This window comes from Corythoichthys intestinalis, chromosome 4, assembly GCF_030265065.1.
Source record: "Corythoichthys intestinalis isolate RoL2023-P3 chromosome 4, ASM3026506v1, whole genome shotgun sequence".
In the NCBI taxonomy this organism is placed as follows: Eukaryota; Metazoa; Chordata; class Actinopteri; order Syngnathiformes; family Syngnathidae; genus Corythoichthys; species Corythoichthys intestinalis.
The window spans coordinates 36,523,981-36,551,782 of NC_080398.1; the positions used below are offsets into that span (position 1 = coordinate 36,523,981).

The window sequence follows — 27,802 nt, forward strand, 5'->3', positions numbered from 1 at the left end:
AGGGAGGGTGAGTAAGACTACACAATCGGCTCGGGACAGCTCATCTGTATTTATTTTTTAATTGAAGAAGAAAAAAAAAATGCGATGGACTAAGAGTGCGAAGTTTGAAGCGCGAAATAGCGAGGGATCATTGCATTTCACTCGAGACTTAATGTCACTTTAAAAAAAAATACTCAATGATTAATATGATATGCATATAAATATGCAGTAAAATGACTGCATCTCTTAAGTCTAAGAAAATTTAGCCGTTTAAAAATCGGGTTAAAGCTGAACAATTTATTGCTGTTTTAAAGTACACGCTTGACTGTCTTCAAAAGTATTTTACTAGAGGCTAATATCACAAAAATACTCAATGATATGTTATGCAGATAAATATGCATTTTTTTCAGGCAAAGGGTGAACGTGTAAAATACGTAAAATGCAGTAAATTCCCACGCACCTTTATTCCTGAAGAGGCAAAACAAAAATTAAAAGCTCAACCAGGGAAAACCAACTCTTACGGGCCAAATATATTTGCAAGATGGTTTAATACAAATATATTTTTATTTAAAATGATCATATGGCGGACGACGACTCCTGGGGTCTTGCTATTATGGTGAAGTCTCTCCATTCCGGATGCGGATCTCTCTGGCCATTCTGCACAACTCGCAGAGGCCACAGAAGCATGACATGAGGGCGTCGTTGCAGACTGTCCCCTGTGGATAGATTAAAGTCAACGCCATTGATGGTGAAAGATGCGTAATTCATCGATGAACAAAGACTTGTGGTAGGAAAAGAAGAAAATGTATCTGTAAAACACCTATTAAATGTGAGTCGTACAAAAAACGAGTGCTATTGACGGTTAAAAGTTGACTCACAAATACAGTATTACCAAAGTGTGACCCAATTTGTCACCATTTCCTTTCTTGTGCAATATGTTAGTGAAATCAATGCAGTTCCACAATCCACATACCTCGATGCCATACGTGAGCCTCATGTGGGTCCTCATCGCCGTCAAGCCACCAGGCACGAATCCCAAGCAGCAGTTTTCGCCATATTTGTCCGCAGTGTAGCAGGCCAGGCCAGTCGGGCAGATGCAGCCAAAAGCACCTATGGATGGAACCAAGATTTAGGTAGTACAGGTAGTCCCTGGGTTATGAACAAGCTCCGTTCCTACACTGCTACACTGATTTTTAAATAATAAATTTGCATTTAATTGCATGAAATAAGTATTTGATACATCACAAAAATCAAACTTAATATTTGGTACAGAAACCTTTGTTTGCTATTACAGATACCAAACGTTTCCTGTAGTCCTTGACAAGGTTTGCACACACTGCAGCAGGGATTTTGGCCCACTCCTCCATGCAGATCTTCTCCAGAGCCTTCAGGTTTCGGGGCTGCTGCCGGGCAACACGGACTTTCAGCTCCCTCCATAGATTTTCTATCGGGTTCAGATCTGGTGACTGGCTAGGCCACTCCAGGACCTTAAGATGCTTCTTACGGAGCCACTCTTTAGTTGCCTTGGCTGTGTGCTTTGGGTCGTTGTCATGCTGGAAGACCAAGCCACGACCCATCTTCAGGGCTCTCACTGAAGGAAGGAGGTTGCCAGCCAAGATCTGGCGATACATAGCCCCATCCATCCTCCCCTCAATACGGTGCAGTCGTCCTGTACCCTTGGCACAGAAGCAGCCCCAAAAAAATGAGGTTTCCTCCTCCATGTTTCACGGTTGGGATGGTGTTCTTGGGGTTGTACTCATCCTTCTTTTTCCTCCAAACACGACGAGCCGAGTTTAGACCAAAATGGGACTTTTTGGTCTTCCGACCACATGACCTTCTCCCATTCCTCCTCTGGATCATCCAGATGGTCAGTGGCAAACTTCAGACCTGTCTGGACATGCACTGGCTTCAGCAGCGGGACCTTGCGTGCGCTGTAGGATTTTAATCCATGACGGCGTAATGTGTTTCCGATAGTTTTCTTCGAGACTGTGGTTCCAGCTCTCTTCAGGTCATTGACCAGGTCCTGCCGTGTAGTTCTGGGCTGATCCCTCACCTTCCTCATGGTCAGTGATACCCCATGAGGTGAGATCTTGCATGGAGCCCCCGAACGAGGCAGATTGACCGTCAACTTGAACGTCTTCCATTTTCTAATAATCGTTCCAATAGTTGTTACCTTCTCACCAAGCTGCTTGCTTATTTTCCTGTAGCCCATCCCAGCCTTGTGCAGGTCTATTATTTTATCCCTGATGTCCTTACACTGCTCTTTGGTCTTGGCCATTGTGAAGAGGTTGGAGTTTGTTTGTTTGAGCATGTGAACAGGTGTCTTTTATACAGGTAACAAGTTCAAACAGGTGCAGTTACTTCCGGTAATGAATGGAGAACAGGAGGGTTTTTTAAAAAAGAACTAAGAGCTGAAATATTTACTAGTTGGTAATGTATCAAATACTTATTTCATGCAGTTAAATACAAATTTATTATTTAAAAATTATACAATGTGATTTTCTGGATTTAAGTATTAGATTCCGTCCCTCACAGTTGAAGAGAATTTATGATACAAATTACAGACCTCTACATGGCTTGCAAGTGGGAAAACCAGCAAAATCGGCAGTGTATCAAATACTTGTTCTCCCCACTGTAGATTAGTTGAAATTTTTCTTTTTTCACTGACAATTGCTTTAGGTTGTTTGATTTACAGTGCCTTGCAAAAGTATTCGGCCCCCTTGAATCTTGCAACCTTTTGCCACATTTCAGGCCTCAAACATAAGGATATGAAATTTAATTTTTTTGTCAAGAATCAACAACAAGTGGGACACAATCGTGAAGTGGAACAACATTTATTGGAAAATTTAAACTTTTTTTAACAAATAAAAAACTGAAAAGTGGGGCATGCAATATTATTCGGCCCCTTTACTTTCAGTGCAGCAGACTCACTCCAGAAGTTCAGTGAGGATCTCTCAATGATCCAATGTTGTCCTAAATGACCGATGATGATAAATAGAATCCACCTGTGTGTAATCAAGTCTCCGTATAAATGCACCTGCTCTGTGATAGTCTCAGGGTTCTGTTTAAAGTGCAGAGAGCATTCTGAAAACCAAGGAACACACCAGGCAGGTCGGAGGTACTGTTGTGGAGAAGTTTAACGCAGGATTTGGATCCAAAAAGATTTCCCAAGCTTTAAACATCTCAAGGAGCACTGTGCAAGCCATCATATTGAAATGGAAGGAGGATCAGACCACTGCAAATCTACCAAGACCCGGCCGTCCTTCCAAACTTTCTTCTCAAACAAGGAGAAAACTGATCAGAGATGCAGCCAAGACGCCCATGATCACTCTGGATGAACTGCAGAGATCTACAGCTGAGGTGGGAGAGTCTGTCCATAGGACAACAATCAGTCGTACACTGCACAAATCTGGCCTTTATGGAAGAGTGGCAAGAAGAAAGCCATTTCTCAAAGATATCCATAAAAAGTCTCGTTTAAAGTTTGCCACAAGCCACCTGGGAGACACACCAAACATGTGGATGAAGGTGCACTGGTCAGATGAAACCAAAATTGAACTTTTTGGCCACAATGCAAAACGATATGTTTGGCGTAAAAGCAACACAGCTCATCACCCTGAACACACCAACCCCACTGTCAAACATGGTGGTGGCAGCATCATGGTTTGGGCCTGCTTTTCTTCAGCAGGGACAGGGAAGATGGTTAAAATTGACGGGAAGATGGATGCAGCCAAATACAGGAACATTCTGGAAGAAAACCTGTTGGTATCTGCACAAGACCTGAGACTGGGACGGAGATTTATCTTCCAACAGGACAATGATCCAAAACATAAAGCCAAATCTACAATGGAATGGTTAAAAAATAAACGTATCCAGGTGTTAGAATGGCCAAGTCAAAGTCCAGACCTGAATCCAATCGAGAATCTGTGGAAAGAGCTGAAGACTGCTGTTCACAAACACTCTCCATCCAACCTCACTGAGCTCAAGCTGTTTTGCAAGGAAGAATGGGCAAGAATGTCAGTCTCTCGATGTGCAAAACTGATAGAAACATTCCCCAAGCGACTTGCAGCTGTAATTGGAGCAAAAGGTGGCGCTACAAAGTATTAACGCAAGGGGGCCGAATAATATTGCATGCCCCACTTTTCAGTTTTTTATTTGTTAAAAAAGTTTAAATTATCCAATAAATGTTGTTCCACTTCACGATTGTGTCCCACTTGTTGTTGATTCTTGACAAAAAATTAAAATTTTATATCTTTATGTTTGAAGCCTGAAATGTGGCGAAAGGTTGCAAGGTTCAAGGGGGCCGAATACTTTTGCAAGGCACTGTACCTGGTCAGCAGAGGACGTGATTCGCCTGCCAAATCTGACAGGTGACTTATGCCTTCATCCATCAGCTGATAAAGACGTGTCACACCAACACCAGTGACACTCTGATGAAGGCAGAAGTAGTTGCTGAAACATGTCAGGTAAAGCAAACAACTTAAAACAATTGTTCGTGATAAAAATAAATAAATAAATAAATAAATAAAGTAGTATTGTGTTTTGTTTAAAGATGCAGGATACACTACCCTCCGGTGGCAGCATTGGGTCTGGCTGGACTGTCGCCTTGACTGACTGAGGAGCAAACTCGTCTGACATAGATAAAGGACAGCTGTGCTCTGGTTTGGCCCACATAAGGCTGTAAGTTGTTTCAGCTAATATACAGTATCACAAAAGTGAGTACACCCCTTGCATTTCTGCAGATATTTAAGTATATCTTTTCATGGGACAACACTGACAAAATGACGCTTTGACTCAATGAAAAATAGTCTATGTGCAGTTTATTTAATAGAGTTAATCTATTTTCCCCTGAAAATATGTAAAATATAGCCATTAATATCCAAACCCTTGGCAACGAAAGTGAGTACACCGCATAGAAACTACGTACATCCTTAAATTTCCAAATTGAGTACTGCTTGTCATTTTCCCTCCATAATGTCATGTGACTTGTTACAGTGGTGCTGCCAGCATTGCTGCAAAGACTGAAGAGGTGGGGGGTCAGCCTATTAGTGCTCAGACCATACGCAGATCTCTACATCAAATTGGTGTGCATGGCTGTCACCCCAGGAGGAAGCCTCTTCTGAAGACGGTACACAAGAAAGCCCGCCCGTATCATCAGACCATAGGACATGGTTCCAGTAATTCATGTGCTTTGTTGACATGTCTTCAGCAAACTGTTTGCGGGCTTTCTTGTGTACAGTCTTCAGAAGAGGTTTCCTCCTGGGGCGACAGCCATGCACACCAATTTGATGTAGAGTGCGGCGTATGGTCTGAGCACTAATAGGCTGACCCCCCACCTCTTCAATCTCTAGGGTTAGGGTAATGCTGAAAGCACTCCTGTAACGAGTCACATGACATTTTGGAGGGAAAATGACAAGCAGTACTCAATTTGGACATTTAGGGATGTACGTAGTTCCCATGCGGTGTACTCACTTTTGTCGCCAGGGGTTTCGATATTCATGGCTATATTTTGAGTTATTTTGAGGGGAAAATAGATTGATTCAATTATATAAGCTGCACAGACTATTTTTCATTGTGTCCAAGTGTCATTTTGTCAGTGTTGTCCCATGAAAAGATATTCTTAAATATTTGCAGAAATGCAAGGGGTGTTGTTGAGGTGGTTGCAGCTCAACGTTGCATTCGTAGGAAGAACTGACGGAGAATAAGTTGTCTTTTAGCCAAAACTCGGCGTATTTAATTTCCATTGACATGCGGATACATCCTCTCTCATTGCTGTCTTCACAGGCAATCCCACAAATCAAAGTCATCAAAGTCAAACACAAAGAAGTAATAAAAGTAGCACTTTAGACAATTAAGTCCCATCCTGCCATCTTGTGGCGAAAAGATAATATGTCAATATTAAAAAGCAATAGGAACATTATTTCAACAACTGAGGACACATCTATGAATACAAAACATCTCCTCCACCATTTCTTTCAACAGGTGTACTCATATTTGTGATACACTGTATGTGTATGCACTTGTAATTCAATTTAGAGCTCCAGTTTGTGGAGTCATGTGTGAGCGATTTGCTATGAAATATGTTGGCATTTGTAGCATTAAAGCTAGCGGACTCTTGCACTCTAACTAGCAACATTCATTCATTTAATCTACTAAATTTACATATTGATCAGACTAGATGGACGTGTGAACACTAATTGTTTTGTGTCAAGTGTTTTCTTATTAAAATGCATATCGTTTTGAACAGGCGTTTAAATACAGTGTGTTACAGCTTTACAAATTGTCAAAAGTAAAAAGCTTTAAAAAGCACAATTGCCTTGTTTGCTGTCTATAAAGCTGAACAGCTTCACGTTTATTGAAGACAGAACATGTCATAGTAATAAAGTAAAAAATAAGATGTGGTGAGGTACAATAATGTACTCCTTATGCAGCTAAAAAACCCGACTAGAGACAAAATGGCGGACGAGACTCCGGCGTTATAATGTCTAAATCACGTAAGTCGAGTACGTCGTAACCCAGGGACTACCTGTAGAGTTAAAAGGAAATCAACTTGATACTTACAAATCAACAAATCACTGCAACAAGCGCAGAGGCCTGTGCTCCACTGTCCAGTTTGGACGTTGGTGCCGTAGCCGCCTGCGCCTGGTTGACTGGTCACCACAGGGTTGGACATACGGGCTACAGGTTCTGATAGAAGAATTTGCATTATTATTAAGGACAATTTGACGTGTTTGTTTTTTGCAGGAGAAGAAATAACCTGAATCTGAATCCTGCCACATTGTTGTTGTGTTCTGCTTGTAATTTCCACTTTACAAGCTGAATAATAAGCATAAAAGATGAAGCCTGGTGTTATTTTTCTTATCACTGGATGAGTAGTTAATTTTATAAATTGCTGCTTTTGTATCTTATGGCAGAAGTTGAGGAGTTTCTTTCCGTGTCAGGGCCCTTTTGAAGCACTGATAAATACCCGAGTTGTCCGATAATGACTTTTTAACCAATATCCAGATATTACTCCAAAAATCTGATACCGATATAAGCGGTCGTGGACTTAACAAATTCATTATTTTTCAATCATTTATTGTTCATTTCATTTTTGCACATTAAATGCACAATATTTGCTCACAAAACAAATCCCAAGTACTTTAGCTACAGACATCTAATGGTCAATAAGCATAACTGCTGTGACCAGCCCTTGTACAAAGGCAGAAGGCTTCGTAACTCACTTTGAAGGCAACAAAACCGATAACGGAAAAACAGATTTTGATATCATCCGATATCGTTTTAACACCATCAGACCCGCATTTTTTCTGATGGGCAAAAAAAAAAAAAAAAAAATCTGTGTTGATTTTTACTCAAAAACCAGAACAAAGTGCAAATTTTTGGTCAGGGATATTTCAGGCTTTTATTTATTATTTTAAATGAGAAATGAGCACTTTACGTTACCGTTTTTGAAATTGCTTTTGGTGAGCCATTTTCAAAGAGCTAAAAAGAGCAAAGAGGGTGTGCTAAACCTCATGATTTGATTTCAATGAGTAAAGTTTTATCCAATCATCTCCCAGAAGTGGCAATAGCAACTAATTTCAGTGTATTTATGGTTGTCCTTCAGCAGCTGCTTAGGTCTGAAGGGGTTAAAATGCTTTTATCGGCCAATTTTATCGACCAGCAAATAATAGTGGACAACTCTTCATAAATACATGTAGTTTTCTTTAAGAAAAAATAAGTGAAACTCTCACAGAAAAAAAAAAAATCCATAATTTTGCTGTATATTTTCCAGTAAAAATATTTTCCAATATCATTGCAATTTTAAACAAATATTAAACACATAACTGTTTAACTAAAAATAGATTTAAAAAAACATTTAAAAGAAACTATATATTTAATAATACAGAACATAATCATTTGTAGTACCATAGTAGTACATAACATTTTTGTATAGTATTTTAAATCATAAAAAAAAAAAAAAAATCTAACTGAAAAATATCTACAACTAAGAATAACCTCATTAAAATGTTTTAAAACAATTGTTATAAATTAGTTTTCGTCCATTTTGAATCAATTTAATAAAAATAGTACCAAAACTTTATACTACGCAGGAAATTTCGGTAACACCTTGACAACGGTGTCATAAGACTGTCATAAGACCGTCAAAATTATGACATGACAATGTCATGACTCATGAGCATTAATAAATGCTTATGGCAGATGTGATTTAAGTGTCCACCGGCACATTTTGTCACAAACTCCATTTATGCCCAGTCCGGATCTTCTACATCCATTCAAAAGAGATAATTTGCCTAAATGACATCTGTCATAAGCATTCTTTAATGCTTATAACAGTGTCAAGTCATAATTATGACAGTCTTATGATGCCATTGTCAAAAAGTGTTAGCCAAATTTGTTTTATTTTCATTTCAATCTAAACTATGAAAATAGAATGGAAAAAAATGTAAATTTGATATTTCATTAGCATTGCAATTATTTGTGAATATTTTTTAAATACAATTTATAACAATAAAACTGCTTAGTCTAGTTCAGTGGTCATTAACCTTGCTAAAGGTACAAGCACTAGGTACACATATGGATTCACCGAACCCTTTGTTTTTTTTTTTTTTCAAATTCAAAACCAATATATCTAAGCTAGCAAGCTAATAATTTAGTAAAATACTGTTCAAAATTCTTCTCATTTTAACAGCATGTTTTATAAACAGGTCAAAATTCGAGACCAAGCTGCCCACTGATCTGTTGTATTCCCTTGTACCAAGTGCACGTCAACCTTCCACTGAGCAAACCGGTTCTTCCTCCAGTCAGATCGAGTACTAGCAGTTAAAAGAAATAGATTAAGCCTGTAAATTGGGAGCAAACCAGTCATAAAACCTGGTCTAAAAAGCAACTTTGCCTAGATTTAATCAGTGTACGAAAACTTACTCACCGAACCCCTGGGGTTCGATCTAGAGCTGAAACGAATACTTGAGCAACTCGAGTAACTCGAGTTTAGAAACTGATCCGAGTAATTTTATTCACCTCGAGGAATCGTTTAATTTTGCCACGTCTAAGCATCACGTTTTGCCCGGACTACTTTTAATGCGGGACAACGCGCTGACGTCACGTGCGTAGAGGAAGAAGCAATAAAAAATGATAATAATTAAAAAAAAAAAAACTTACTGCAGCCGACAGCCGCTACAAACTTCGCCGACGTTGCTAAAAACTACGTCCGCATGATCCTAGTGTGGTAGCAGGTAGTGTCCAATGTGTCTGATAGATATCGCATGTATTTAGGACTAGATGCGAAATGACAGACTCGGACGCGTCTGTGCAGCGTTAGTAAACAACCGCTATCTTTAAGCAGTACACTTCTCTGCGCTAATAAATATAACGTTACTGTCACTCCCTCACGTAACGTTAGCCCACTGGAGGGCTATGTTTCTATTGATTACACCCACTGTCGATGCGTGGCCAACGTGTTTTACATACAGGCTTTATTTAATCTGTAAAAACACAGCGCTGTAGAGTGATGAGGGTGTAAAATTAAAACATAATAAAGCTAACTGTAAGTTTTAGCTCAGCAGTCATTGCTGAATAAAACACCAAGTAGCACTTTTCCCTAATGTGCTCCAATACAGCAGGTATTATACATTTATAATGAACACTGCAAAAACTCAAAATCCTATCAGTACTTACAGTTTAGACTAACTTCAAACTTAACTAGAAGTTAAAAATAGCTTGACACAAATGGAAATTCAATTGAAACACGTGGGAAAAACACATAGCTTTCAAGTGATGTTTGTTACCAAGCGTAATTACATTTTTAGGTAAGAAATCTTTTTTTTTTTTAAGATTTTAAGTTTTTTGAGTGAAAGCAGTGAATTTTTTTTCTAGTCACATTTGAGATGCAATTGTTGGCTGTTTTCAACAATGTACATCGGAAATAAAGACATTGATTGACTGAAAATGGTTTAATATTGGAAAAAACGTTTTTTTTTCTCATGTATATTTATAATTGCTCTTTACCTAAAAAAAAAAATGTTTTATCCGATTACTCGATTAATGGATAGAATTTTCAGTCGATTACTCGATTACTAAAATATTCGATAGCTGCAGCCCTAGTTCGATCAAACCCAGGTTAAGAACCATTGGTGTAGTTGTAGGAGAGTACCCAACTTTACCCAACTACTTTGTCCGGTTTTTTTTTTGAGAATATCCAAATGCTTATACAGGAGCCAGTCTTTATATGTATAGTATTAAAATACAAAAAAATACTACTTGATTAGGGATGGGCTATTCAAATCTGAACAACAAACCAGTATGAAGGGCTTGTAATGCCCAAATTAAACAATTTGTTATTGTCCATTTCCTGCTTAATCCTTGGGTTGTAGTACTAGAAAAGCACAATGTTTTTTCAACATGCATGGTTGGCACCAAAACAAGTTAACAACAAGGATAATTTTCAAGTCTATTTTGCATTATTTGCTATCCATTTCAAATGAATTATTTTTTATCTAGTAGTATAGAAGTATGAGACTTACCAGAAGGAGCGTGAGAGTGCTGGCGCTGGTCCCGATCAAACTGACGCTTGACGCCAAACAGGAAGTTTGGGGTTTAACTTGAGAAACCTTTTATTGGTGAAACTAAACGGCTGACAAAGATGACGAGATCTTTGCGGTGATTCTCGGATGAAATTCTACTTTTTTTTTTTTTTTGCATCGTGTGCAAATAAAGTAGTCACTAGTCAGCTAGTGTACGTCGCTCTGATATTTAAGTAATTCCCTGTTATTGATGGTGATAGGCATCCAATCCATTTGCACTAGGAGAAGCTGTGAATGAGTTAAAACTTTTAGTGAACATGGAATTTCATTAACTTAAATAAACCACAACACAGATGTCATCCAGGTTACTTATTTTATTATATTTAAGTAAATGACACGTACAGAAAATGTTTTTTTTTTTTTTTTACCAGTTGTGTGAAAAGAGACAAGTAGATGGCATCTACTGGTTCGCAGTTTGCGTCTTGGCTGCTTCTTTAAGTTTCTGCTCTGCTTTCTGCTTCTTCACCTCGTTAAAGACCTGCAAGGGGACCACACGAGCGTCATAGAGGGAGAATGAACAAACATGGTGGTGAAATGTGTGAAACTGCGCTGATGTCAACCCGGTTCGTATGTGGTGTTCGTGAAACCGCATTGAGACCTCCTTTAAAGGGTATTAAAACACTAAGGGGCTGTGAGATATCAATAGAACCGTTATGTGGCAAGATAACAAATATTAATAAAGTTAACAAAAAAATTAGGGCTGTCAAAATTATCGCGTTAACGCACGGTAATTAATTTTTTTAAATTAATCACGTTAAAATATTTGACGCAATTAACGCACATGTCCAACTCAGACAGTATTCTGCCTTTTGGTAAGTTTTAAAGCAAGGTTTTTTGTGCTGTCTAACAGCGAACTCTTGTGGTGGCTTTGCGACATGGTTTATTGCTTTCTTGCCAGTTCAATATGGCTGCACGACGTCTCGGGCTGACGCCTACGTGGTAATGTTGTGCTTATATGATCCTTGGACAAGATTTGTCCGTAATTATGGTTGTTGTAAAGAATGTACATATTATGTTAGTAAGTGAAATGTTATATTTTTTGTATGAGACGCTTTTTGTTTATATTTAGTGAACCTGTATAGCGCGCTAAGCTAACGTTGTTGCTAATGCAATGCTTGTGTACTTTTTTTGGGAGTTTTACTACGGTCTAAAGAGGACAATGGTTTGAGGCCATTTTATTAATAAATCAGATGAAAAAGGAAGAAGTCTGATTGTTAAGGCGTCGTTCACTAGCTTTGGAAACAGTAGACGCTTCGGAGTGAGGACAGCATAGACAGATTTAAATGACAGTAGAGTGAAATGCCCACTACAGTCCTTATGTACTGTATGTTGAATATATATATCCATCTTGTGTCTTATCTTTCCATTCCAACAATTTATTTTACAGAATATATATATAATTTACGGAAAAATATGGCATATTTTATAGATAGTTTGAATTGCGATTAATTGCGATTAATTAATTTTTAAGCTGTAATTAACTCGATTAAAAATTTTAATCGTTTGACAGCCCTAAAAAAAAATAAATCACATTCATGAGCAATTATTGAAAATAGATCGAAAATTACGAACATTTCCGAAAGTATTCCGGAAACAGCCGAATGGGGCGGAGATGTCATAACACAACAGCAAATAGCTCGTAGCACAACAGCAAACGGCTCACAGCACGGCAGCAAAATCACGCTACACAACGGCAAGAGGATGACCCGGAAGTTAAAAAAAAAGGACGACACTTTATACACTTTATATGTGCTTTGTGACCATCTATACGGACCTCCATGAACTTGCCCCCCCCGTCAGACGTAAATTTATATAAAAATGATGTCAATCGTTTGTGCTGCAACGGTTCGAGTGGTGACGTCACTCGTAGATTTTCCTCGGTTTAGCGCGGCTAATGGAGTGTACCAACTCTCTCAATAACAGAGGGGTGTCATAATAACTAGCAAGATCATAACACAAATTCGGGTCCATTTTCCGGTAAATTGGGGGCTTGAGATACTAATTTCGAGTGCTGACATCCCTCTAAGCCCCTCATTTACAGCAAAATGGTGCTAGCTAGTTTTTAGGACACCCCCTGTTATCGAGAGAGTTGGTATGCTCCATTAGCCGCGGGAGCTAAACTGAGGAAAAGCTACGAGTGATGTCATCACTTGAAATTAATATCTCTATAAAAGCATAATACTGTATCAACAAAACCGTTGCAGCACAAACGATTGACATCATTTTTATATAAATTTGCGTCTGATGGGGGGGGCAACTTCATGGAGGTCCGTATAGATGGTCACAAAGCACATTTAAAGTGTATAAAGTTGCCGTTGTGTTACGTGATTTTTCTGCCGTGCTGTGAGCCGTTTGCTGTTGTGCTACGAGCTATTTGCTGTAGTGTTGTGGCAGATGGGATTTGTGCTTTTGCCAATTTGCAATCGCACTTTAGGAATTGGGGATCGTGTTGTGACAATTTGCATTCGTGCTATGAGCCATTTGCTGTCGTGTTGTGGCAATTGGGTTTCGTGCTTTTGCCAATTTGTAATCGCGCTTTAGGAATTGGGGATCGTGTTGTGGCAGTTTGCATTCGTGCTTTTTTCTTTTGCAAAGCGTTTGCAATTTGGGTTCGTGCTTTTTTCTATTTGCAAAGTGTTTGGACTTTGCATTTCGCCTGACACCCCTCGGCCACCGTAGTTGCGTTCGTGTTTTATGAAAAAAATCGCTAAAATGGTTCAAACCTGTCATGCTATGTGGTCTACAAATTGCCATTTGTCGCAATGTAGTACCCATGAGTTCCCGAACACGAGAAAAAGAGCTGGACTACACAAACAATGAGTAAAGTTCGTCCGTGCTAAGAGGGCTAATTTTGCAGATCCAGCCTCCGACACGGTTTTGTGTGGTGCGCATTTTACACCTGAAAGCTATTCAAACTATGGACAAATGAAATCAGGTTTTGCTAAGAAATTGCTGATGAAAGCAGATGCGGTGCCCACCATACACGCGCAGCCACCTAAATGTCCCGAGATATCAAGAAAGAGGACAATGACTGGCACTGATGAGACCACCCCACCACCTCAGGCAAAGCAAAGGACGGAAATGGCCAGAGTGAGTACTCTTTTATAATAAAAACATATCACGCATTGGATATAGGACTGGACACTAGTATAAATTATCGCTCGTAAAATATATAGAACAAATCCTCTAATCCCATTCATATTTGTTTCTGTTCAAAAACGACGATGGTGTTGATAAAAGAGGTGAAAAAAGAGGGACTGCACAAGCGGGCACGCAATTCAAGTCCATGGGCACCAGGAGGAAGGTGTGAGACTGCGTTCAGGCCACAGCAGGTGAACTGTTAATTTCATTGTTCCATATGTAGCCTACCTACTGGGGCCACAGTCAGCTGTTTTTGTCACTGCGGAGAAAAAGTTACATATTCATCTGCTTGATGTGTGATGGCACGGTGTGGATTCTCTGTTAAGCTTGTTCGGACAGAATATTGATTAAAAATGAATGAAAACTAAATACTATTGAATACGTTATTATTATCATTTTAAAAATCTAAGTGACGGGTAAAAATAGATTATGACCAGATTTTTATGACCCTGTCAGTCAAAATGACAGACAACGAAAAAGTCTAGCGCAACCTCTGATTATATAATGGAATTATATAATATTTTATTATTATTAAATGTATTGGGATCATGAAAGGTCCCACTTGGGGGGAAAAAAATATATACTATATATCCTGTATATACATAATATAGAAAAAATATATATGGAAACACAGCACTGGCCTGCTTGCTGTAATCCATAAATGCACTAATGTTAGTTACTTTATATTATAAAGTATTATTGTATTATTGTGTATATACATATAGTAGTATACTATAAAATTAATACTATATATTTAATTTTTGTTACTATGACTATGTGTGCCTATCATTCAAAATAATTGTGGTAATATTTCAGCGTGCCCTCTGCTTTATCTATTTTTAGGTTAAAACAAAAAAAAGTTGAACAGTTTTCCCCTCCCCAAAAAATGCGGAATGCACACCAGAAAGAGCATCCGAGCTCACACAAAGTATTCTGAAAATGATTTTCCGGGACATTGCAATTCATTTTAACATTTAGAACAATATAGACAATGACATACCGCAAAAAGAGTAAGAATTGTTTTGACTCCTGTTAAAAAGTTGAAGTCACAGTGTTTCCGTTTGCATTTTTTTGCACCCGTTAATGCCAGCAGCATTTGACCTCATTGTTTGTGATTTATTATTGATATGTTATTTATTTATACGTTAATAAAGAATTTAGGTGTTCCAAAATGTATTTTGTGAATTAATAAGCGTTAACAAAAATTTTATTATTAAATTAGTAAAAAAAAAAAAAAAAAAAAAATTAGATTAGTCGACTAATCGTAAAAATAGTCGGCTGACTAATCGGGAGGAAATTAGTCGTTTGGGACAGCCCTAATGAAAATATTTTTAAAAAGTTGAAAAGTTACCTAGTGTTGCTTGATATGTAAATTGGTAGGTGCTACTTATAGTCGAGTAAGCCTTATTGTCGAAAAATTATAGTACATTGAGTGATATTTTAGCCTGAACTATTTTTGAAATATGAGCAAAAAATTGTTTTGGGGCCGTATGAGGAAGATCAAAGTGAGAGAAAAATTAAAAGTAGCTTCAGCCATTGCATGAATAAAAATAAGGACTTGAAGTTGTCACGAAACAGAACCCTTTGGGACTCTGTTTACGCATCAAAATAGTCAAAAATGTATATTTTATTGTTCTAGATGAAATGTCATTTTATGTGACTTGACTTATGACCTGAACTTGTTTGCTACCTTGATACAGAAGGCCTTCTTAGCGATCCATCGTTTCGTGGCCCTCCTGTAATACTCTGGCGGGAAGGTGTAGGTGATGCCCAACTGCTCGCACACCTTCTCAAAAGCGTCATATCGCTCCAGCCGCAGGTTCTTCAGCAATTTCTTCCTTTTGTCGATGGCCATGAGCATTCGCCTCTTGTTGGCCTTATCCTTGACGACAAAAATTAGGGCACAGATGGATTAGAAAAAAAAACCAAACATTAGAAAAGGATGATTGAACACAGAGGAAACGATTGTCTGATTGTGTTGAAAAAGTGGAACTTTTCCGACCACGACCGACTTCTCGGGCGTGATTGACGCGGATATCCTGTCGTACGTTTGTGTGCGTTTTACACTACAGGAAGGAAACGCGTTGACACTTTCAAATTCTGATGAAGCTTATAAAACCTCTGCTCTCACCTTGTGATGTTTGAATACGTGTTCCTGATAGTTGCGGATCCTCGCTGTCAAAATGGCGACTGCAACACACAAACATTCAACACAATTTGCTTATCAACATTGTGGGCATGAAAATGAACTCACTTTTAACTTCTACTGAGGTGCGGTCACTCTCATCTCGCTGCACTTTGGCAATCAGCTGTTCCGTTTTTAGCTCCAGTTTTTCACTCTGTCAACATGCGGGCAAATGATCAGTTTATTGTAGGTATTCTGAATCATCTACACTGCTGGACAAAAGTATTGGCACCCCTGCAATTCTGTCAGATAATGCTCAATTTCTCCCAGAAAATTATTGCAATTACAAATGCTTTGGTAGTAATATCTCCATTTATTCTGCTTGCAATGAAAAACCACAAAAGAGAATGGAAAACCAAAATTTAATCACTATCATTTTACAGGAAACTCCAAAAATGGGCCAAAAAATGCTTCTCTAATTTTTTTGTAATGAACAGCACCTGTGACTTACCTGTAGCACATAACAGGTGGTGGCAATAATAATCACACGTGAACCCAGTTAAAATGGATTAAATTTGACTCAACCTCTGTCCTGTGTGTACAACATTGAGCATGGAGAAAAGAAAGAAGACCAAAGAACTGTCTGAGGACTTGAGAAGCAAAATTGTGTGGAAGCATGGGCAATCTCAAGGCTACAAGTCCATCTCCAAAGACCCGAATGTTCCTGTGTCTACCGTGCGCAGTGTCATCGATAAGTGTAAAGCCCATGGCACTGTGGCAAACCTCCCTAGATGTGGACGGGAAAAAAAAACTGATGAATTTCAACGAAAGATTGTGCGGATGGTGGATAAAGAACCTCGACTAACATCCAAACAAGTTCAAGCTGTCCTGCAGTCCAGGGTACAATATTGTCAACCTGTACTATCTGTCGGCGTCTGAATGAAATGGGACTCTATGGTAGGATACCCAGGAAGACCCCACTTCTGACCCAGAGAAATAAAAAAGCCAGGCTGGAGTTGGCCAAAACTTAACTGAGAAAGCCAAAAACGTTTTGGAAGAATGTTCTCTGGTAGAGTTTTTTGGGAAAAGGCGTCAAGTTTACAGGAAAAGAAAATAAGGCAGTCAAAGAAAAGAACACGGTCCCAACAGTCAAACATGGCGGAGGTTCCCTGATGTTTTGGGGTTGCTTTGCTACCTCTGGTACTGGACTGCTTGACCATATGCATGGCATTATAAAGTCTGAAGACTATGAAGTCAGTATAAATCTCGCCTAATGCAATCTTCTGATATGCTAGTAAGCATGACGAGTAGAGGCGTGCAAAACTTCCGATTCTTAGATTATTCGCGATTCGGCCGTGGAAGATACGAGAACGATTCACAAACATCCAATTGAATTATACCAGGTAAAGCGGAAATAAAACGCAGTCAGCGCGGTCTTCGAGACGCAATGAGGAGCGGACCGAGAGTAAATATCATGTGCAGCTAATGCCGCTAGGTAAAAAAAAAACGTGACTGCGCCCGTCAGCCGCTACAAACAGCGCCCAGCTGGTAGTTGCTACAAACATACGGCAACATACGGCTATGGTAGATATCACATATATCTAGACTAGATGTGAAATGACAGACTTTCCTGCGCTAGTAAACAGGCGCCATCTTAAAGCAGTAGACTTCTCTAGAAGGCTCCGTTATAGTGAACCTAATTACTTTTTATCTAAAATACCCCTAAATCGGCAAACTCTTGACTTGAATCTATCTTTAAATGATGAAACAGTTTTAAAACTTTCACATGTCGAAAGTAGACATGAGGGAAATTATGGAATAACGGCCGCAATTTTAACAACTTTAACAGTTGATTCACAACATTAAATTAATTGAATGTTGTTTAAAGCTGCTGATACTTTTATTTACTGTTTTTAACCGGTAACTTGACACTAAAATAGTGGTTTGGTTTATTTAGCCTGAGAGGATTTCTTGAACAATTTTGGAACAAATATACAAAACATTAAAAAAAAAAAAAAAAAAAAAAAAAAAAAAGGGGGGGGGGGGGCATCAATAATCGATTTATAATCGAATCGGAGTCTCTGAATCGTAATCGAATCGTTAGGTGCCCAAAGATTTCCACCTCTAATGACCAGTTGTTTTTCACTGAAACTGCTGATAGTTTTGCCTCAGATAATCATGGACTTTTGACTGCCAACCAGCAAGGCCCCTAACCCTTTGCATGATCAATTAATCACCAAACAGACACACCTCCTTTTAAGTACAGATATAAGCAACGCCGAGCTCTCTGTTCGGTGTGCATTTCTCTACACAGCTTTGTTCTGTCACTGAATGCACCCAGAAATTTCTGAAATTAAAACTGCGCAGTAATGACCTCTTGCCTCCGTGCTTATTAAAGTCCTAAATGATATTCGTCGGAATACCGATGCAGGCAAATCATCTGTTCTGTTACTATTGGATCTCAGCTCTGCATTCGACACGGTTGATCACGACATACTACTCAGCAGATTGGAACAGTGGGTAGGGCTTACTGACACTATTCTTCAGTGGTTCACATCCTATTTACATGATAGGGATTTCTTTGTGTCAATCAGAAAATATCAGTCAGAACGAACCAAATTCACGTGTGGAGTCTCTCAAGGGTCAATTCTTGGACCACTCTTATTTAACATCTATATGCTTCCGTTAGCTCAGATAATGGAACAGTATGACATCTCCTATCACGCCTATGCAGATGACACACAACTGTACATTTCTGTGTCCCCACATGATTATAGTCCCTTAGTCTCCCTGAGTAAATGCATTCATCTAATCAATGAATGGATGTGCCAGAATTTTCTCCAGTTAAATGTGGAGAAGACAGAGGTGATCATTTTTGGGCCAAAAAAGGAAAGGTCAAAGATAAGCAGGCAACTTAGCACAATGTCACTTACAGCTACAAATCAAGTCAGAAACCTTGGCGTAATTATTGACTTAGACCTAAAATTTGATAGCCATCTAAAGTCCGTCACTAAATTAGCTTATTACCACCTAAAAAATATAACCAGAATTAAGGGGCTTCTGAATCAACAAGACATGGAAAAACTTATGCATGCATTCATTTTCAGTAGATTGGACTATTGCAACGGTATATTTATGGGTCTTGATAAAAAATCAGTCAGGAAGCTGCACCTAGTACAGAATGCTGCAGCCAGAGTCCTCACAAATACAAGGAAGCTGGACCACATTACACCGGTTTTGAAATCGCTACACTGGCTTCCAGTGAGTCAAAGGATAGACTATAAAATACTACTGCTCGTCTACAAAACACTTAATGGCCTTGGACCAAAATACATGCTTGACTTGTTAGATTCCTATGAGACATCTAGACCCGTAAGGTCGTCTGTAACGGGTCTTCTGCATATTCCAAGAACAATAACCAAGCAGGGTGAGGCAGCATTTAGTTATTATGCTCCTCACCTCTGGAACAAGTTAGCTGGACGTCTGAAGTATGCTCAAACTGTTAGCTCTTTTAAATCAGGGCTAAAAACGCTTTTGTTTAGCACTGCATATCCATAACTGGCTATATATTTCAATCTACCTGCTTTCTATTCCTCTTGTGCTTATCTCCATTGCTGATTTCAATTATTATTAGTAGTAGTAGTTTTTGTTATATTTTTGTTTTTTGTTTTATTTATTTATTTATTTTTATTCTATTTGTGATTAAATGCGATCTTTTGTCTTGGTTTTTACGTTGTATTGATTTAAATGTGATTTTTATGATCTTCATGTGATGTAAAGCACTTTGAATTGCCTCGTGTTGAATTGTGCTATATAAATAAACTTGCCTTGCCTTGCCAGTCTTTATTCTACAATCCAGTCTAGCAGTCTCACCTGAATTGAAAACGAACACGCGGAGGACTGCCTCCAACACTACCAACACATTTTGCAGCATAATGTAGGGGCCAGTGTGAGAAAGCTGGGTCTCCCTCAGAGGTCATGGGTCTTCGAGCAGGACAATGACCCAAAACACACTTCAAAAAGCACTAGAAAATCGTTTGAGAGAAATCACTGGAGACTTCTAAAGTGCGTCAGCAATGAGTCCAGACCTGAATCCCATAGAGCACCTGTGGAGAGATCTGAAAATGGCAGTTTGGAGAAGACACCCTTCAAATCTCAAGACACCTGGAGCAGTTGGCCAAAGAAGAATGGTCTAAAATTCCAGCAGAGCACTGTAAGAAAAGCATTGATGGATACCGGAAGCGGTTGTTTTGTCTAAAGGTTGTGCAACCAATTATTAGGCTGAGGGTGCCAATACTTTTGTCCGGCCCATTTTTGGAGTTTTTTTGTAAAATGATACCGTAATTTCTGGACTTTTGGGCGCCCCTGATTACAAGCCTCACCCAGTACATTTTTAAAGGAAAAACCATTTTGTACATACATAAGCCTCTCCTGCCTATAAGCTGCGTGTGCCCACTTAGTAAAACGAGACATTGACAAAGAAATACAGTTTTCAAACGTTTAATAACACAGCTTAACTTTTCGTTCCAAAAAGCGCCAGCAAACACGGCAGTTATATAGCTGCGGCACGGAAGTTGCATAGCATCAGCATGGTGGTGCAGCACTAATTGTGCTGGTTAATAAAAACATAAAAGTCTTTGTCAGTAATCTTCATCTTCCTCCTGTGCATTCAAACCATGAAAGTCTTCACCCTCAGTGTCGGATATGAAGACGCTCAGATGCAATTCGCCACGTACGCACCTACTCAGTCTGTCCTTCGCTTCGCCTTTAATGTCTCCCATAATGAGGCATATTCACTCCCAGCCTGTGCCGTCCTCCTCGCAGCAGACTGGCCCCTCAAAGCCCATTGGTGATGGCGGACTCTTTCACAGCGCTTCATGCTGCCAGGCTCCCCCGGCAAACTTGTACAAAAGCTGCTCTTCGCATGCGGCGAGTCTTGGCAAACGATCTCTCGCCGCTCGTCATCAAAGCGTCCCATACAACTCGGATGGCCAATTTAATTTCTTCTAGCATTTTCCATGATGCAGGTCTGCCAATTCTACTCGTGCACAAAGACGAGGGTTCGCCACCTCTATTCATGCACAACGCACAAAGTTAAACTACCGGTAGTCGCGCAAACTAGCGTCTTCCTCGACACATATATTCCACGTGTCTCACTCCCGCATTCCATGCTCGAGCGCCCCTGGCGGCCGTCAGAAAAATACACAAATTGGCCGCATCATTGCACACGCCGCAGGACCCAAAATGAGAGAAAAAAGTAGCGGCTTGTAGTCCGGAAATTACGGTATATTTTATATATATATATATATAATATATTCTCTTTTGTGTTTTTTTCATTGCAAGCAAAATAAATGAAGATATGACTACCAAAGCATTTGTAATTGCGATCATTTTCTGGGAGAAATTGAGCATTATCTGACAGAATTGCAGTGGTGCCAATACTTTTGGCCAGCAGTGTAAATTACTTACATGACTCGCCATCTCCAACGAGAGTAGTCTTTTGACAATATCGTCAGTCCTGTGGGTAGGGAGACACAATTCATGTACAATCAATACTACCCCCTTGAAGCTGATGTCATAATATGGTGAGCTTACGTTTGGGCTAGGGGTACGGCGGTGTAATCCATCTTCAGCATGGATGGAGGGAGGTCACTGAGTTGGCTCTCAGGAGCTGTAGGCCAGGGAAGAAAGCTTAAAGTTAGCATTTTAGTCATAGATGTATCGTTGTCATTTGTAGCAAGCAAACTAATGACATACCTGCGACTTTTTCCTTTGTAGTGCGAGCATAACGGCGGATTTGTGCTGGAAACGCGAACGTTCTCGGCGCTGTGGAGGGACAACAAACATTCATTGCTGCATTGGCTGGGATGGCAATGATCATTTATATCCTGTATATACTAGGGATGTCAAACGATTACAATTTTGAATCGAGTTAATCACAGCTTAAAAATTAATTAATCGTAATTAATCGCAATTCAAACCATCTCTAAAATAGGCCATAATTTGCTGTAAATTATTGTTGGAATGGAAAGATAAGACACAAGATGGATATATACATTCAACATACTGTACATACAGTAAGTACTGTATTTGTTTATTATAACAATAAATCCACAAGATGGCATTAACATTATCAACATTCTTTCTGTTAAAGGGATCCACGGATAGAAAGACTTGTAGTTCTTAAAAGATAAATCTTAGTACAAGTTATAGTAATTTTATAAAACCCCCTCTTAATGTTTTTGTTTTAATAAAATTTGTAACATTTTCAATCAAAAAATAAACTAGTAGCTCGCCATTGTTGATGTCGCCGAGCGGTGACGTCACAGCCGTTCTTCTATCTACAGTGTCTCCAGGTAGTGATTGAAATAAAACACAAGGTGTCAGTGGCGAGTTTTAAATTACTGCGAAAGCAAGCCAATGAGTTTTGCCCCTCGACTGATGCCGTAGCTCCCCGTTTTTTGTGTGTTTTTTTTTAGACTGGGTCTATTGTGACTCACATTCATTTGAGTGCTAGCTTCACAACGTATGAGACCTCTGATAGTTTGTATATTGTCACTAAATATTGCCATCCAGTGAATTTGTTGAGCTAAACGAAATGTTTGAATAGAGTTTGACCAAAGTCTGAGTAAGTTTTATGTGTATTTTCCATAGCTATTTTGATTGGGAATGCCAGTTCTCTTTGCATTTTTGTTTAACTGTGTGAGAATAGGGCCTCATTAATACAGATTGAAGCGCTTTTCTTTTTGTGAACATTTTTTTTTTTTTTTTTGGAGAGAAAGGAATATTATTTTTGTTGTGCTTTCACTAAATGATACTTATGTTTGTTTTATGTTTGTTGTGAAAGAGTTGCCGAAGCTTATGCCAATAAACGGCGCGGTCCAATGAACGCATGTGTCCACTCGCCTTTTTTTTTTTTTTTTGCCTTTTAGCTCTCGCAAAAAACAGCGTCATGGTATTGTGTTTGAGGCAATGCATGAGCGGGTCATTCCGCACATGCGTTAACTGCGTCAAATATTTTAACGTGATTGATTAAAAAAATTACCACCCATTAACGCGATAATTTTGACAGCACTAGTATATACCGTATTGGCCCGAATATAAGACGGCCCTGATTATAAGACGACCCCCTCTTTTTCAAGACTCAAGTTTGAAAAAAGACTTTTTGAACATCAAATTAATTTTTATACAGAAAATAATTACAGTACATCTGAAACTAATGATTATAAGGATACATTTGAGAGAAAAAGCATGTTATTTTGCCCCATTCAAATCTTAATATCTGAACATTTAAATCTGTAAACTAAAATGCAATCACATTCGTAAATGAATGGCTTCTGGTTTTTGAAATGTAAATAAACCAATCTATTGTGATAAAACAACAAAATTGCAATAACTGCATTCACCATCAAAGTGAAGTCTAACTGTAACTGTAGTCTTGAAGCAAATCTGAATAAGGAAAAACATTGCAATAAAATAATGCAAACTGGTTAAACTTGAGAGTAGCTGATATCTGTCAGGAAAGAACATCGCTTCACCGATAATCTGGCGCCATCTAGCTTCGTGAATGGGTATAATGTCTAGACCGCGAATATAAGACGACCCCCACTTTTTCAGTTTTATTTCAAATGCAAAAAACACTGTCTTATATTCGGGCAAATACGGTACATATATTTTAAATAGTACTTTCAAAGGGTTAGAAAATTTCTTTGTATATGTTCTGAACATCTAATGCTTGGTAGGTCTATTGACCATGCTCCCTTAAAAAATACTCATTAAAATAAAACATGAGTAAACAAGGATTGAAAAAAAAAAAAACAATACAGGCTACAAATACATAAATGCTTTATACTTTTCTGAAGCCTGAAATCAATCTTAATTTTTTTCTTTAAACCTCATGCTCATGTGTCGTAGAATATGAAGATAATTATTAGGGGTGCACGATATCCATTTTAAACCGATACCGATAACTTCCTGCTCCTCAAGACCGATACAGATACGATAACCGATGATATATATAATTTTTCAATGTACATTCACCTGAGTTTTTGAACACCTGTAGGTCAAAAATACTAGTGGTTGATTCAGCATAGATTTGCCTTTGACCGAACCAGAATTTTCATGATGACATGAAAATTAGTTTAATGAGCAAAACCAAGACAAGAACAGTTTTGACTTCAAATAAAGTGCCCATATTATTTTTTTCAAATAAATATAATTTGAGTCAATCACAATCAATCAGTCAATATCAATGACGATGTGTTCCCCTGAACAATGAGCACCGATCTAAAACAAACATAAACCCAACAGGTATTGTGCTTTGTCAGCAGATAAAACATCTGGTGCAACAGGAGAGGAGACTTTTGTCGTCTTGGTCCATGAAACAACTTTCTTAACCTTGCAATTATAGAACAGCAAGCCTATCAATAACCAAAAGGCCTCTCAAGAAGTTGTAAACTTAACACTGTAAAATGCAAACATTTGCTATTTGCCATAGTAAGGTTTATAACTCAGTGAAGGAAAAATACAGCCTCTAGCCCATAAATACCTGCAATATGAAGCAATTATCAGAGAATCCCATAATTGGAAAAATAGGGTCCTAATGAAACCTTTTTTTTCCAAATTTGTAAAAAGAAAAGTCAAAATGAATATGTGTAATAAGCGCTCTAATATCTATAACCCTTGCTAGATACTGTTTTTTTTCTCGTGGAACCTGCAGATGCATGTGTTGATTTTCATCCATCATTTTTTTTTAAATGAAATATCAAAATTCTGAATTAGTCTCAAAATCAAGAAATTTTAGGTGTATCAAATGTGATACATTTGGCAATAAAGGGCTAGAACAGTAACAAAACTTTGCACACTGGCAAAACAGGAGTGGAAAAAAACGCACACATCCCAATCCGTCACCATGCCAAAAATATTTTTCATAGGCCCGAAAACATATATTGTTATCTGATTTATTGGGATGACGTCATAATTCATATTATCGTATCGATAATTATCGCACCTCTAATAATAGGGAATGGGACGTACTACGTCACTGTTTGGACGCGCCTCCATGCTGGCAATATGATTTACTTCCGGTTCGGCAGAGTCAATGCGGATTGTAACTCCTTCGGTGTTTTAGAAAGAAAATATGGGCGTTTATTGTTGCGTTACCGGGTGCAGCAGCGTCTCCCACAGACAAAAAGGGGTTAGGAAAAATGGACTCACTTTTCACCGTTTTCCTGCATGGAGGACCAAATATCAGATCACGAAGGTACTACGGATGGCTGGATTGCAGCGGTTCGTCGGAAAAGCATTTCTTATGATCATATTTCTGCTGGAATGAGAGTATTCCCCTCATCTCTACTCTTGTAAGTTGAACGATTTATCCGTTTTGGTTTCAATACGTTTTTTTTTGTTTTGTTTTTTTTACTGTTGTGTAAATCTGCCTCGGTAGCAATGCTAACCTACTCCTCCTCCTCACCTACCTGTTGTGTTACTAGGAAAACCTGCATATGAAATGCTGACAACACATCCCGATTGGTCACCATATCTCTTCTTGGGTTATTCTGAGGTCAAGCGCACCACATCGGAGCGTTATGAGAGGTTGGAAAGGTGAAGAGTGCACGCTGAAACTTCAGTTTGCTCTGCTCTTACAAACACGATCCCAAGTGTTGTTGTGAAAAGTCAATAAAATATGAATACCAAAACATGACTTGAACAACTTCTTGACAAACTGTAACTGCTTGTTGTTTACTTCAGGTCTTCATAATAAACAGGTGTAATAATTACAAAGTCAGGTGACTTAATTTTGTTATTCTATTTGGAATATGCATTGACAATGTGTGGACAGTGTTGTAGACAAGAACTGGGACTGATAAGTTGCAATAGATTTATTTCAAGTAATGCAACTTCTCCAATACAGTATTTGAGCTGACAGTTTCAAATCTTTAAATTAGTGCAAACAAGGCCCACCCTCTGACGGGGTCAGCAAATATTATATAATTATAAGTAATATATACAAGTTTAACATAAATGTGTCTCTGTCAAAGCAGTTTAAAAATTATTTACTGGCCTTGGGTAAATTGCCAGACAGAATAAATATGTGGTTTAAAGTTCTTGCATTTCCATTTTAAGTATTGCAAGTACTAGTCTCCAACACAGTATTTGAACTGACAGTTTAAAATCCTTTTAGTACAAAATGGCCCACACTCTGGCAGGGGGCAGCAAATATTATAATACATAATACATTATAATAAGCTATATACTATATAAATACAAGATCACAACAAAACCTGTATTTTTCAAAGCAGTTAAAAAACATCCAGTGGCCTTAGGTAAATAAACGTGTATAAATATGTACTTTACAGTTCTTGCATTTCTATTTTAGGTATTGCAACTTTTCCAACACTATTTGAATTGACAGTCTAAAGTCTACATTAGTGCAAATAAGAATATTATAAATTAAAAATAATAATAGAATATATAAATTCAACATTACAATGAAACGTGTCTTTGTCAAAGTGATAAAAAAAAACAACGTCACTGGCCATAGTTAAACAGCCAGGAAGAATAAATATGTCCATTACAGTTCTTGCATTTTCACAAGTTAAAAGCCCGCAGTTCATCGACGAGAAGGGCAGACCCAGATGGCGTCTGCAGCAGGGGCTTGTTTGAGTCCGACACAGGACAAATGGAACCACTCCATTGAACAAAATTTCTTTGTCAAATGATCCAAGAGAGATGGTGACCAATCGGGATGTGTTGTCAGCAGGTTTACCTAGGAACACAACAGGTAGGTGAGTCGTAGTAGGCGAGCATTGCTACCGAGGCAGATTTACACAACGGTGTAAAAAAAGAAAAACGTATTGAAACCAAAAGTGGATAAATCGTTCAACTTACAAGAGTAGAGATGACAGGAACACACTCTCATTCCAGCAGAAATATGATCATAAGAAATGCTTTTCCGACGAACCGCTGCAATCCAGCCATCCGTCGTACCTTCGTGATCTGATATTTGGTCCTCCATGCAGGAAAACGGTGAAAAGTGAGTCCATTTTTCCTAACCCCTTTTTGTCTGTGGGAGACGCTGCTGCACCCGGTAACGCAACAATAAACGCCCATATTTTCTTTCTAAAACACCGAAGGAGTTAGCCTAGCACTACCACACGTTACAATCCGCATTGACTCTGCCGAACCGGAAGTAAATCATATTGCCAGCATGGAGGCGCGTCCAAACAGTGACGTAGTACGTCCCATTCCCTATTATATAATATTTTTTAAATTCACCAATTTATTCAGCAAGTTTGACCAAATTCTAGACCAAATAGGACTGAATTGTTTTTAATTCATAATCATTTTTTCACTACTAAAGTTTGTAATGGTAAATAACAGGTGAGACAAACAAAATACAAAGGCTAATTTTTTGGCAGGACATTGACGCTATTTAATTCAAATCCGCAAATTATGAAGTCTCGAGAAATCGAGATGGTAACATGCGCATGCGCAGTGCGAGACCACTAGCGCCTGACATTAGCAACAAGCTAAATATGATACTCGTTCAGAAATAAGACAACAATTTTGAAAGCTCACAATATTCACTTTAAGTCTCCATTTTTTTGTCACTACCGGAGTGTTGTTTTCTTACCGTTATTGACATTGTGACCGGACACGAAAGCCGAGCAGCACGTCGGTGGCGTCCTGGCGCTTTCCCTTAAAACTCCAACAGAAGACCTTAAAACGGTCCTGAGAGCTACATTTGACAGCATGCCTGAGGTGATAATTTAAAAATTCTGGAATTCAGGCGCCCCGAAACACAGAAAAGACGAAGAAAGCAGGAAAAACACTCGACCGCTAAATGTGCTCCGCCATTTTCGCTAGACCAAAGCAATCGCCAATTCTCAAGCGAGGAATGCTACACGAAATCAGAACTCATCGATTGGGGGAGGAGCTAGTTGGTTATTTTTGTTTAGTATTTTATGAGTTATTA

General features: G+C 38.6%; 2 protein-coding genes across 3 annotated transcripts; both read right to left on the reverse strand.

The window, feature by feature from the left end:
* Positions 1-164: 164 nt before the first annotated feature.
* On the reverse strand, positions 165-10,682 carry LOC130915181 (cornifelin-like). 2 transcript variants are annotated; one of them, XM_057835009.1, is made up of 4 exons: positions 10,500-10,682; positions 6,538-6,663; positions 953-1,089; positions 165-695 (listed from the first exon to the last, which is right to left on the reverse strand). In XM_057835009.1, exons 2-4 carry the CDS (start codon positions 6,647-6,649, stop codon positions 591-593), a joined length of 354 nt encoding a protein of 117 aa, XP_057690992.1. In that variant the 5' UTR covers positions 6,650-6,663; positions 10,500-10,682; the 3' UTR covers positions 165-590. The 2 variants fall into 2 exon arrangements, with proteins under 2 accessions (XP_057690992.1, XP_057690991.1); XM_057835008.1 differs by lacking the exon at positions 10,500-10,682 and adding an exon at positions 6,734-7,656.
* A 165-nt stretch (positions 10,683-10,847) lies between these two features.
* Positions 10,848-27,725, reverse strand: mrps15 (mitochondrial ribosomal protein S15). The gene is made up of 8 exons (XM_057835007.1): positions 27,461-27,725; positions 21,583-21,651; positions 21,421-21,496; positions 21,295-21,343; positions 15,955-16,039; positions 15,832-15,890; positions 15,391-15,582; positions 10,848-11,037 (listed from the first exon to the last, which is right to left on the reverse strand). Exons 1-8 carry the CDS (start codon positions 27,579-27,581, stop codon positions 10,960-10,962), a joined length of 729 nt encoding a protein of 242 aa, XP_057690990.1. The 5' UTR covers positions 27,582-27,725; the 3' UTR covers positions 10,848-10,959.
* Positions 27,726-27,802: the final 77 nt, after the last annotated feature.

Bases quoted from the DNA above. Each gene is read 5' to 3' on its own strand.
- LOC130915181 (XM_057835008.1), bottom strand. From the start codon at position 6,755: ATGTGGCAGGATTCAGATTCAG. The intron at 1,090-6,537 runs GTAAGTATCAAG...TTCCATCCATAG, and splicing joins TTGCAGTGATTTGTTGATTT to GTGCTTTTGGCTGCATCTGC. The intron at 696-952 runs GTATGTGGATTG...ATCTATCCACAG, and splicing joins GGCTCACGTATGGCATCGAG to GGGACAGTCTGCAACGACGC.
- mrps15 (XM_057835007.1), bottom strand. From the start codon at position 27,581: ATGCTGTCAAATGTAGCTCTCAGGACCGTTTTAAGGTCTTCTGTTGGA. The intron at 21,652-27,460 runs GTAAGAAAACAA...GTCCCTCCACAG, and splicing joins CGGTCACAATGTCAATAACG to CGCCGAGAACGTTCGCGTTT. The intron at 11,038-15,390 runs GTAGCAAACAAG...GTCCCCTTGCAG, and splicing joins AGAAGGCCTTCTGTATCAAG to GTCTTTAACGAGGTGAAGAA.